This window comes from Nyctibius grandis, chromosome 35 (assembly GCF_013368605.1).
Source record: "Nyctibius grandis isolate bNycGra1 chromosome 35, bNycGra1.pri, whole genome shotgun sequence".
Lineage (NCBI taxonomy): Eukaryota > Metazoa > Chordata > Aves > Nyctibiiformes > Nyctibiidae > Nyctibius > Nyctibius grandis.
Genome location: NC_090692.1, coordinates 81,914 through 93,656, shown reverse-complemented (window position 1 = coordinate 93,656; position 11,743 = coordinate 81,914). Strand labels below are relative to the sequence as shown.

Sequence of the window (11,743 nt, the reverse complement as noted above, 5' to 3'; positions counted from 1 at the left end):
AGCACTGGTGGCAGAGGGGAAGTGGCACCGCACGGCCCCGAAACCACCGAATGGCCCCACAAACCGCTTCCCCCCCGCCTCCCCATTCCTCCCTCCCCCCCTCAGTGTGGGCTGAGGCCTGAGGCTGCTCGTGGCACGTAACGGCAGTGATGGGGCTCCCTCGCCCGGATGCGCGTGTCCGTTCCTGGAGGGACCGACCCCATGGCCACGTTCACGTCCTCCACCCAGACGCCTGGGTCCCTTCTTGGAGATGTTGACCCCATGGCCTCATCCCCACCTGGACACCTGGGTCCCTTCCTAGTGAAGATGACCCTATAATCTTGTCCACATCTCCTCTCTGGACATCTGGGTCCCTTCCTGGAATATTGACCCCATGGTCTCATTCCTGGCCAGACGTCTGGGTCCCTTCCTGGAGGCACAAACCCCATGGTCTCATCCCTTCCTGGACATCTGGGTCCCTTCCTGGAGACATCAACCCCATGATCTTATCCCTGCCCGGACACCTGTGTCCCTTCCCGGAGACACGAACCCTGTGGTCTCATCTCTGCACGGACTCCTGGGTCTGTTCCCAGAGAAATTGATTGCACAACCTTGACCTCATTGCCCGCCCGGACGCCTGGATCCCTTCCTGGAAAAACCAACCCCGTGGCCTCATCCTCCACGTGGACACCTGGGGCCCCTTCCCGCAGAGTCCAACCCCATAGCTTGTCCTCATCCTCGTTTATTGTCCTTCCTGGGCAGGAGAGGCATAAATTAATGGGGGTGGGTGGAGAGGGATGTGGTGGCCTCTGGGGGGGATACAGGTGTGGGACACAAGGTGGTAGATGGGGTGGGATGGGGGTCCATGGTCAGCAATACTCTGAGTAATCCTCCTCCACGTAGTTTGCGGGGAACCATCCAACCTGGGAGAAGGATGCTTTAGGAGAAGGTGGAAGGACCTTTGGGTGACCCTGGGGGCTCCCCAGGGTAGGGAAGGGGTCCGTACCCGCCCATAGATCTCTCCTTTCCACCAGCCTGAGTGGCCCTTCTTGCTGAGGACACGGATGACGTCGCCCTCCCGCAGCGTCAGCTCCGTCCGGTCCCGGGCGCAGAAGTCATAGCGGGCTTTGGCCGAGCCAAAGTTGCGCACAGCTCCTGGGGAGGGGGGGACATGGACGAGTGCCCCAGGTCATCCCCCAAGGCTGTCCAAGTCCCCTCCACCTGATCCCCTGGAGTACCCCACTATATCATCCCACCACCACTACATCTACCCTACCACCACCACCCTGATGGGAGACCCCACCACCACCCCACAAACTCCACCCCACTCTCACCCACAATGAGGGACCCCACCACCTCCATCCCACCACCACCACCTCCACCCCACAGGTCCTACCAGGTGGCCGGGGACCACCTCGGCTCTCAGGTTCCTTGAAGGGCACCACAAGTGCTGTGTCAAGGGCTTTGAAGCAATCCTTGAGCGAGCTGCGCTGGTAGAACTCCACCAGCTCCTGTGGATGACGTGGTCAAGCCCAGAGGTCACCACCAGCCCTCAACCCCAGTGTGTGGGGGACCCACAGATCTGGGGTGGGGTGGGCTGAGAAGGGGGCTTCAACGCTCACCACCAGCCCCTTGAACGCCTTCTTCTCAGTGATGCGGTAGAGCCCCTCCGCCGTCATCACCTTGATGTGCTTCACCTCCCCGCGGTACCTGGGCAAGGGGGACATGGTGGGCTGAGCCATGTCCCCCCCAACCTTGTCCCCCACACCCAGAAGGTGCCCCTGGTCCCTACTTGATGCTGATGGCGAATTCGCCAGCGTCCTTCACGCGCTGTCGCACCAGGTAGGCGCCGTCGGAGCGGGGCATCAGGAGCTGCTCAGCTTCCCCTCGCTCCATGGGACCAGCGTACCTGGGGATTATGGGATGGGGGGTCCTGAGCCCCCAAACTGGCATCCCCTGCCCCTCCCTGGGGGTTTGGGGAGGGAGGAGGAGCTGGGGGGCGCTGGGGCAAAGTGGATGAAGGATTTGAGGGGGACACCAGGAGGGTTGGGGGTTGTAGGGAAGGATTTGGGGGCCCTGGGAGCCACGGGGTGATGACAAGAAGGATGGGGGACTCAGAAGATGATTCTGGGGGCCCTGATGCCAAGGGGGTGACCCTGAAGAAGGATTAGGAGGGGGGGCAGGAAGGATGGAGAGCTCAGGGGAGGATTTGGGGTGATCCCAGGAGAGATGGAGGACCCTGAGAAAGGATTTGTGGGGCCCCGAGGAAGGATTTGAGGAGCCCCGAGGAAGGATGAAGGGCTTGGGGAGGATTTGGGGGGGGCATGGAAGCTATGGGGTGGCTTTGGAGGAGGATTTGGGGTGAACCAGGAGGGATGGGGGGCCACAGGAGGGATTTGGGGAACCCTGGGAGCTATGGGGTGACTGCAGGAAGGATGAAGGACCCCAGGAAGGGATCTAGAGGGTTCTGGAGGATATAGGGTGACCCCAGGAAGGATGAGGTGACCCTGGGTAGGATAGGGGCCCCAGGGGATGATTCATGGGGTCCTGAGGGCTATAGTGACCCTGGGGGAAGATTGGGGAGGTCCCCAGGGGCAGTGGGAGCCCAGAGGAGGATTTAGGGGGCCCCAGGGGCAATGAGGGCCCCAACACTGACCAGGGGTAGACAGAGAGATCCGGCAGTGGCACCTGGGGGAGAGAAGCAGATTTGGGGATCAAGGGGGGACTGAAGATGACTCCTCTAAGAGCCCCCCTATATCCCACAGACACCCTCCCAAATCCCAGGACACCCCAAACATCTTGGGGACATCAGGGTGGGTGCAGGGGTTCCTGGGGACATTTTGGGGTCCCTGTACTCACGCAGATGAAGGGTCTCACGGCGGCACAAGGGAACCAGCCCAGGTCACCATTGGCCACGTTCCTGCCCTAGGGATGAAGGTCCATGGGGCCGGGGGGGCATGGGGGTCCCCCTGCTCCCAAGGAGGCTGGAAGGACCACAGGGGTCCAGTTTGGCCGTGAGGGTTCCAGCCCCACCACGAGGGTCCTATCCCCACCTGCCACCAGAGCTGCTCAGCCTCGGCCACGGTGACCTCCACGACGTCCCCGGGGCTGAGGCGTAGGGCAGGACCCAGGGCCCCCGGTGGTGGTGGGACACCACTGTAGGGCTGGCTCGCTTCCATCTTGGGCAACCCTGGAGAGAGTACACACAACGTGAGGGGGGTGAACCCAGGCATCTGGGGCATGGACACCCCTTCTGCCCCCACACACGTGGACCCGGGCATCGGGGCCCACCACGTTGTCCTCACCCAGATCTCGCTTCTTCTCAGGGCCCGGCCTCTGTGACTTGTTCTGGGGAGCAACGAGACCCTAATTAGTCCCAGGGGTGTGGGGAGGGACACAACACCCACCAGGACCTCCCCACTCCCAAATTTGGGGCATTTCAGCTCATTTTGCCCCATTCTGTTGTTACCTTCCTCATGCCAGAGCCTGAATCTGTGGGGTGGAAGAGGAAACGTTCGTTAGCTGGAGGTATTTAACTGCTGTCCTCATTAACACTCGGTGCTAATTAGGCTCCTGTGGGGTTGGGTGGTCCCATCATGCCTGGCTGCACCTGGGCCTGGACCATCCCTTAAAGCCTTCTCCACCCAGACCACCCCTCTCCCATGACGTCCTGCTCCATGACAGCCATCTTGTATCCCACCATGCCCCACTCCCCTCATCCCAGAGTGCCCCACTCCCCTCATCCCACCATCCCCATCCTCTCGCTATCCCATGATGCCTCTCACCGGCGCCGCTCCTGCCGCAGGTCCCCAGCCGCCCCAGACACTCCTTGTGCGCAGGGGCCCGGCATCGGCTGCAGCGGTACCCCTGGTAGAATGTGCCCCTGAGGGGACACCGGGACATGAGGAGACACAGGGTCATGATCAACACCATCAGCCCAGCTGCACCCACCCACCTCAGCCCACCCAGGACTGACCCACTCCTAGACCCACCTGGGCCTTGGGCCAACCCAGTCCTTGACCCACCAGGTTCTTGGCCCATGTTGGCTTTGGCCCCACCAGGATCAACCCATCTCAGTTTTAACCCACCCAGGGATTGACCCACCTTGGCCTTGGACCACCCAGGACTCAACCCACCCAACCCTTGACCCACCTTGGCCTTGGGGGCCATTCAGGGCTTGACCCATCTAGGCCTCAACCGAACCAAGCCTTGACCCACATTGGTCTTGGCTTACCTGGAACTCAACCCACTCAATCCTTTACCAACTCAGACCTTGACCCACCCAAGGCTTGACTCACCTTGGCCTCAACTCACCCAGGTCTTGACCCATGAAGACCTCATCCCACCTCCAACCACCTCCCTGGGGCCTCCCCTTCCCTCAGAGTCCCCCAACCTATCTTCCAGGTCACCCTGTCCTCCATTGTCCTGCCAGGGTGGTGGGCAAAATAATTTTGGGGTCCTACCTCAGCAACATCTGGCAGGCCCTGCAGGATGTGGTGTCCTCAAAGGAGAACATCTGGAAGTCATGCCCATCGGCCAGGGCGTGCTCAGGGAAGATGTTGGAGCTGGCAAGAAATGGGGGAACCTGGGTCTGATGGGGGCAAATTGCCCCTGCCCCAGGGGCACCCAGCCCCCAGTGGGGCAGGTCCCCCCACCGCTGGGTGCAGGGGCACCTACAGGGCCATCTCAAACTGCTCCAGCCACTTCTTCTTCAGCTCACGGGTCTTGAAGAAGAGCTCGTAGCCCTGCAGCCCGGCCGTGTCGATGAGCAGGAACGTGTGGGTCCACTGCGGGCATGGGTGGAGCTCAGCAGTGCCCAGATGCCTGGGACCACTGGGGACAGCATTTCTGGGGCCACCAGGCTTCAGTGTGTCCACAGAGGACCTGGACTCTTGGGTTCCCCAAGGACCTGGAAGCTTGGGTTTGTTGGGAATGGGATGCCTGGGTCCTAGGGTACCTTCTTGCCATCACGGGGGCCGAGGCCACCATCCCGCAGTTGGTGGCTCTGCAGATCCACAACGTCTTTGGTCTCGTAGGAGTCCCCACGGCGCTTGCAGATGATCAGGGCCTTGTCCAGGAGGAAGCCATACCTAGGGACAGGGATGGGAGTGGCACTGGGTTCCCAAGGCCACCGCACACCTTGGGGTGTCCCCACCACTGCCCTGAAGTGGCCCCTTCTGTGTTCCCTGCTCTGTGACAAGGGTGTCCCCAGGGTGTCCCTGTTTTCCCATGTCCCTCTGATGTCCCTCTGGTGTCCACATATGCCCATGGGTGTCCCTGTGGTGTCCCCATGGTGTCCTTGTGATGCTCCCATTTACCTATGGGTGTCCCCATGTTCCTGTGGTGTTCCCATGTCTCCACAGATGTCCCTGTAGTGTCTCCATGTCCTCCTGGGTGTCCCCACATCCCTGTGGTGTCTCCCCATGTCCCCATGATGTTGCCGTGATGTCCCGGTGGTATTCCCATGTCCCCATGGGTCTCCCCGTGGTGTCTCCGTGTTCCCATGGTGTCCCTGCAGTGTCCCCGTATCCCCTTGGGTGTTCTTGTTGTGTCCCCATGTTCTTGTGGTGCTCCCATGGCCCCAAGGGTGTCCTTGCAGTGTTCCCATGGGTGTACCCAGTTTCCTGGGGTGTTCCCGTGTCCCCTTGGGTGTCCCTCACCCCGTCCCACCTGTCCACCTTGGAGCGCCGCTCGGTGCTGGAGACCTTCAGCTCCCCGTCAATTTTAGGGCGCCCGAACTGTGCCAGGGACTGCGGCTGTGCCAGACATCAGCAGGGATGTGGGGGGACATGGGGGGGACATGGGGTGACTTGGGGCATATGGAGATTTGGGGGATATGGGGGGACACGGGGGACATGGTGGGGACACGGGGGCTTGGGGGGGTCCCAGGGATGCTGGAGGGGTTTGGGGGGGGGCCATGGGGTCCCCATCATTTTGTGGAGGTAGAGCTGGACACTTGGGAGGATTGGGGAGAGTCTAGGGGTGCAGGGGGAGTTTGGGGGTGCCATGGGGTGGTTGGGGGGTCCCAGAGGAGGGTTGGGGGGCCGGGGGGGATCAGGGGGTCCTCACCATGTTGTGGAGGCAGAGCTGGACACTCGTGAGCTGTTTCAGGGTCTCGTTGTCCCGTTTGACCTCGTTCACGCACTGCGCCAGGTCCTGGGGGGGCACCAGTCAGACACCCCCCAACCCCCAGGGCCCCCCCAGTACCCTCCAGCCCTCCCAACCCTCAAATACCCCTCCAGCTCCAAAGGCCCCTCCTCAGGAACCCCCAAATCCCCCCCCCAGGGCACCCACATTTTCCCCAGCACCCCCCACACCTCCCAGGGTACCCCAAGACCCACCCAGGAGCCCCCAGAACCCACTGGGAGCCCCTCAGACTCCCCCAAAACACCTCCTCACCCCCCAAGACCCACCAGGATCCCCTCAAGCCCCCCCCGAACCCCTTCAACCCCCACCCCAGGACCCCCTAAGATCCACCAGAATCTCTCCCGACCCTCCATGATCCCCCCCAAGAGCCCCTGAGATGCCCCCAAGAGCCCCCTAGGACTCCTCCAAGACACCCCAAGACCCCTGCAAACCCCCTCAGGACCCCCAAAGATCCCCCAGACCCCCCCACGATCCCCCCGAGACTCCCCCAAGACCACTCTAAGACACTCCAGGAGCCCCTCAAGACCCACCAAAACCCCCCAGGAACCCCAAGACCCCTCCAAACCTCCCCAGGCCCCCCAGAGACCACTCCAAGACCCCCCAGGATCCCACCCAGCCCTCCAAGACCCCCCTTCATCCCTCCAGGACCCCCCCAGGACCCACCCTCATGGCATCCAGGGCCACCCGCAGCCTCTCCCTCTCGGCCGGTTCTGGGGTCAGCTTCACCAGCTCCTGGGGGTCAGGGGTCAGGGCTGCCTTCCCCATCATTGGGACCCAGATGTCTGGGACCCCCCCCAAGGGACCCAGATGTGTTCAGGGGACCCAGGTGTGCTCGAGGGACCCAGGTGTCCCCCAAAGGACCCAGACATCCCCCTCCCATCCCAAGGGACCCAGATGTGCCCCAGGGGACCCTGGCTAGAGGACCTGGAGCAGGAGGTGGTACTTGAGCACCCGCTGCATCGGCACCATCAGGAGGTCCCGCAGGGAGAAGCGCCCGTTGTTGGCTCGTTGGGAGCACTCCTGGGGGACGGGGAGGGGTCATGGGGGTCACAGGGGGTTCACAGGGGGTCATGGAGGTCAGAGGGGTCATGGAGGGTCATGGGGATTGGGAGGGACTGGGGGAGTAATGGAGGGACATAGGGTCATGAGGGATGGGGGGACATGGGGGGTCCCAGGGGGACTAGAGGGGGTCCCAGGGGAGTGTCAGGGAGTACCGTGGGGGGGACCAGGTATTCGAGCCCACCTGCACCTTCATGCAGAGGTGGTGGGGGGGTGGGTTTGGGGTGATCAGGGGGTTCAGGGGGGTCGGGAGGGGGTTAGGGAGGGGACCCAGACCTCCGGGCCCACCTGCAGCTTCATGCGGAGGTCAGTGTTGGTCGCGAGCTGGTCGAGGCGCCGGGCGGCTGCTTCCACCTGGCTGCAGTAGCGGCCATAAAGTAGGAACCTACAGGGACGGAAATTACCCAAATTCACCCAAAATCCATCCGGAATCTGCCCCAAAGTGAGCCAAAATCAGAGCCAGCACCGGAGTCAGAATCGGACCTGGAATGGACCCACAATGGACCTGAAATTGGCCCCAAAATAGGCAGAACTGGCCCCAAAATGGACCTGAAGTTGGACAGAATGAACCAATGGACCAAAACAGACAGAATTGGACCCAAAATCAGACCTGAAATAGACTGAAATTGGCCCCTAAAATGAGCCTCCCCCCTCCAACCCCATTGTCCCCCTAGGACTCTCCCTGGACCTCCCCAGACCCCCCCATTATCCCCCAGGACCCCCAATGCCGCCCCCAGGCTCCCTCATTGCCCCCCAGGACCCTTCCAGGACCCTCTCCGTGTCCCCTCTTGGTCCCAGGGCCCCCCAATGTCCCCCCCGGGACCCCCCAATGCCCCTCACCTCTCCTTGTAGGCGAGAAAGAGGGGGGGCAGCCCACGCCCCCCCCCAGACCCCCCCAGGGTCCCCCGCAGCTCCCCCAGGAAGAGCCGGTGCAGCTGCAGCAGCTCCTGGGGGGCAAAGGCGGGGGGGGTGTCACCCACCAAAAAAAGGTGGATCCCCCCCTTCAGAACCCCCCCCCCGATCCCCCAGAGCCTTCCAGGACCCCCTGCTGTGGTTACTGGGAGCACTGGAAAAGGTACAAGAGCACTAGGGAATTACTGGGAGGGGTTAGTGGGCATTTCTGGGAGCAGTGGAAGGGGTTACTGGGGATTACTGGGAGCACTGGAAGCCCTGGGGGTTACTGGGAGCAGTGGGAGGGGTTACTGGGAGCAGTGGGAGGGGTTACTGGGGTCACCTCGATGTTGATGAAGATGCTCTCGAGGTCTTGGGGCTGCAGGAAGTGCCGGAGAGGCCGCAGGAAGTGCTGTGGGTACCGGGGTTACTGGGAACACTGGGAGGGGGTACTGAGGACACTGGGGGAACCTGTCCCAGTGCCCCATGGCCCCGTGTCCCCATCCCCTGCATCGCCATCCCACATCTCACCATGTCCCCCATGTCCCTTTATTTCCCCGATGTCCCACATATCCCCCTGTCCCCAATGACCCCCCAATGTCCCCTCATGTCCCCACACATCCCTAATATTCCCTCGTGTCCCCATGTCCCCTATGTCCCCCATATTCCCCCATGTCTCCATGTCCCCAATATCCCCCTACATCCCCCATATTCCCATGTCTCACCACATCCCCCATATTCCCCCATGTCCCCAGTGTCCCCCCAGTGTCCCCATCCCACCTGGCAGATGGACTCGAGGGTCTCTGTGTACCTCTCCTCCGTCTGTCTCAACTCCTGGAGGCAGCAGAGCCTCCGGTCCACCTCCACCTTCTGCGGGGACAACGGGACCCAGGTGACCAAGGGGGGGACGCAGGTGACGAAGGGGGACGCCCAGACGGCCGGGCGGGGGACACCCACCATGGCCGGGGGGGGTTCCACCCTCATCAGGTCCTCGTAGATGTCATCGCCATCATCCCCTTCGGTTTCGACGCAGTCGTAGAGGTCATCGTCCTCCTCCGCTGTGTCGCTGCGCAGGGACAGCCTGGTACCCCCTGCACCCCGAAGCCCCCCCAGATCCTCCCAAATACCCCCTCGTGGTCCTCTAATGCCCCCCAAGACCCCCGGTACTTCTTTAATACCCCCTAATACCTCCTAATACCCCTCCAATACCCCTGGTACTCCTTTAATAATCCCTAATATCACCTATCGCCCCCCAATACCCCCAGTACTCCTTTAATACCCTCTAATACTCTGCTAATACCTACCAATGCCCCCCAGTACGCCTCTAATACACCCCCAAACCCCCTGGCACTCCCCTAATATCCTAATACCCCTAGTACCCCTTGAATACCCCCCATCCTCTTTCACTGCCCCCCTAGTATCCCCAGATACCCCTCTAATACCCTTGATACCCCTCTATTGTGCCCCAGTACCCCCTGGTGCCCTTCTAACCCCCCTCGAACCTCTAGGATACCCCCAATGCACCTCTAATATTACTCTATTGCCCTCCACTACTTTCTAGTACCCCTCAAATACCCCAGTACCCGTTGATACCCCTCTAATATCCCCAACTGCCCCTTGATACCCCTTATTAACCCCTTATGCACTCAGGAATCATTTAATCTCCTCTAATAACCCTCGTACCCCCCGATACCCGTTAATACCCCCCTGATGACTCTTAATATCCCCTAATACTCCCCTAATGCCCTCTATGCCCCTATTACACCCCAATCCTCCCACAGTGCCCCCCAATGCCCCCTAGCACCCCCTCACCCCCCCCCTCCCAGTACCTCCCCAACCTGCCCCACTCACTCGATGAGGTCAGAGAGGCCGCTGTAGATGTCATCGTCCCCAACGCAGTCCTCAGTAGGGAACGGCCTGGTGGAGGGGACACAGCCCAGACATGTGGGTCCCTTGGGGACAGGACATTTGGGTCCCTTGGGGAGGTGGCCCAGATGTCGGGGTCCCCTGCACTCACGTGAAGCCTTTGCTCTGGGCGATGGGGGTCCAGGAGAGCGTCGAGAGGGTGTCAATCACCTGGGGACAGACAGGGGACATTGCGGGGCGAGGGGCAGGAGTGAGATGATTGGGTACCCCCGAGTCTGACCTGGACACCTGGGTCCCACCTTGCCGAAGTCCTGGACGTCAAAGAGGTCGAAGGCGCCAAAGAGGCGGTGTTTCGGGAGCCCAAACTTGTCGGTGCAGGCGGTCAGGAAGGTGCGGATGTTTCTCAGGCACAGGAACTGTGGTGGCACCATGTCACCGTCACCAGCACCATCACCCCCATCGTCACCATCACCACCACTGTCATCCCCATCAGCACCATCAACCCCATCATCTTCCCCCATTTGTGACCACCATCGTCACCATCATTGACACTGGCATCTCCATCATCTCTGTCATCAACGCTGTCATCGTCACTGTCACCCCCATCGTCATCACCAACACTGCCACTGTCACCCCCATTGGCAGCATCATCACCACCATCACCCCCACTGTCACCATCGTCCCGGTCATCATCACCATCACCCCATTGCCATCACCTTCATTCACACCAGCCCTGTCATTGTCACTATCATCCCCACTGAAACCTGCACCCCCGTGCCCCTTTCTGGGGCAATCCTCCCCCCAGTTACCCCACCCTCAGGCAGTTCCACCCCCCACCCCCCTGCCCCGGGGGGTATTTGCCCCCAGTCGCACCTGTGACATCTGGGGACGGGGACAGATGTCGCGAGGGGGCACAGCACGAGGCAGGAGGGCATTGAGGAGGTGGCAGAGCAGAACCCCGTCCCGTAGCGCCTGCGCCAGGTCCCACACTTGCCCCTCGGGGCTGCTGGCCCGGTGCCCCGCAGGCAGCACCCGCGCCGCCACCAGCCAGCGGGCGCATTGCCGCCATGCTTCCATGGTGCCTGCTGATTGGAGGAGACAACAGCGATGGGGTCCTGGTGGGATGGTGTCTAGGGAGGAGCCAATGGAGATGGGTCCTGGTGGGACCACTTCTGGGGAGGAGCCACAGAAGATGAGGTCCTGCAGTGCAACCACTTCTGGGGAGGAACTGATGGAGATGAAGCCTTGGTGGGATCACTTCTGGTGAGGAACCGATGGAGATGAGGCCCTGGTGGAATGTTGTCTGAGGAGCAGCTGATGAAGATGAGTCTTGGTGGGACCACTTCTAGGGAGGAAAAGCAGCAGATGAGGTCCTGCAGTGCAGCTGCTTCTGGTGAGGTTCCGACAGAGATGAGGAACCACGTCTGATGAAGAACTGACGGAGGTCAGGCCCTGGTGGGATGACTTGTGGTGAGGAGCCGATGGAGATTAACCTTCAATCACTTCTGGGGAGGCTCCCACAGCAAGGGGGATCCTTTTCCCCCAAGAACCCCCACGTCTGGGGAGCAGCCGGTGGCGATGGAGCCCTGCAGCGCAGCCACTGGCAGTGAGAAGTGGCCAGTGTTGGTCTCCTTCCCACAGCTGCCACCACGCCTGGAGAAGACCGGGTGCTGATGGGCTCCTTCCCCCTGGTGCACCCACTTCTGGGGAGGGTCCAGTGGCCTCAGGGACTCCCTGGTGTGGGCAGCAGTGGCAGCGGGGCCCTGCCGGGCCTGAGGGTTTGCGGGGGTGCCGGAAGCCG

The 11,743-nt window shown here is 61.6% G+C and overlaps 1 protein-coding gene across 1 annotated transcript; it reads right to left on the bottom strand.

Annotated features, from left to right (window-relative positions):
• Positions 1 to 766: 766 nt before the first annotated feature.
• VAV1 (vav guanine nucleotide exchange factor 1) lies at positions 767 to 11,019 on the bottom strand. The gene is made up of 27 exons (XM_068421694.1): positions 10,816 to 11,019; positions 10,242 to 10,358; positions 10,094 to 10,152; positions 9,928 to 9,993; positions 9,034 to 9,142; positions 8,857 to 8,943; positions 8,420 to 8,488; positions 8,026 to 8,132; positions 7,474 to 7,570; positions 7,051 to 7,146; positions 6,790 to 6,858; positions 6,049 to 6,135; positions 5,650 to 5,735; positions 4,937 to 5,069; positions 4,657 to 4,766; positions 4,443 to 4,544; positions 3,765 to 3,862; positions 3,449 to 3,471; positions 3,285 to 3,327; positions 3,033 to 3,169; positions 2,839 to 2,904; positions 2,636 to 2,667; positions 1,772 to 1,888; positions 1,602 to 1,689; positions 1,376 to 1,490; positions 986 to 1,134; positions 767 to 902 (listed from the first exon to the last, which is right to left on the bottom strand). Exons 1-27 carry the CDS (start codon positions 11,017 to 11,019, stop codon positions 849 to 851), a joined length of 2,520 nt encoding a protein of 839 aa, XP_068277795.1. The 3' UTR covers positions 767 to 848.
• Between the last annotated feature and the right edge of the window lie 724 nt (positions 11,020 to 11,743).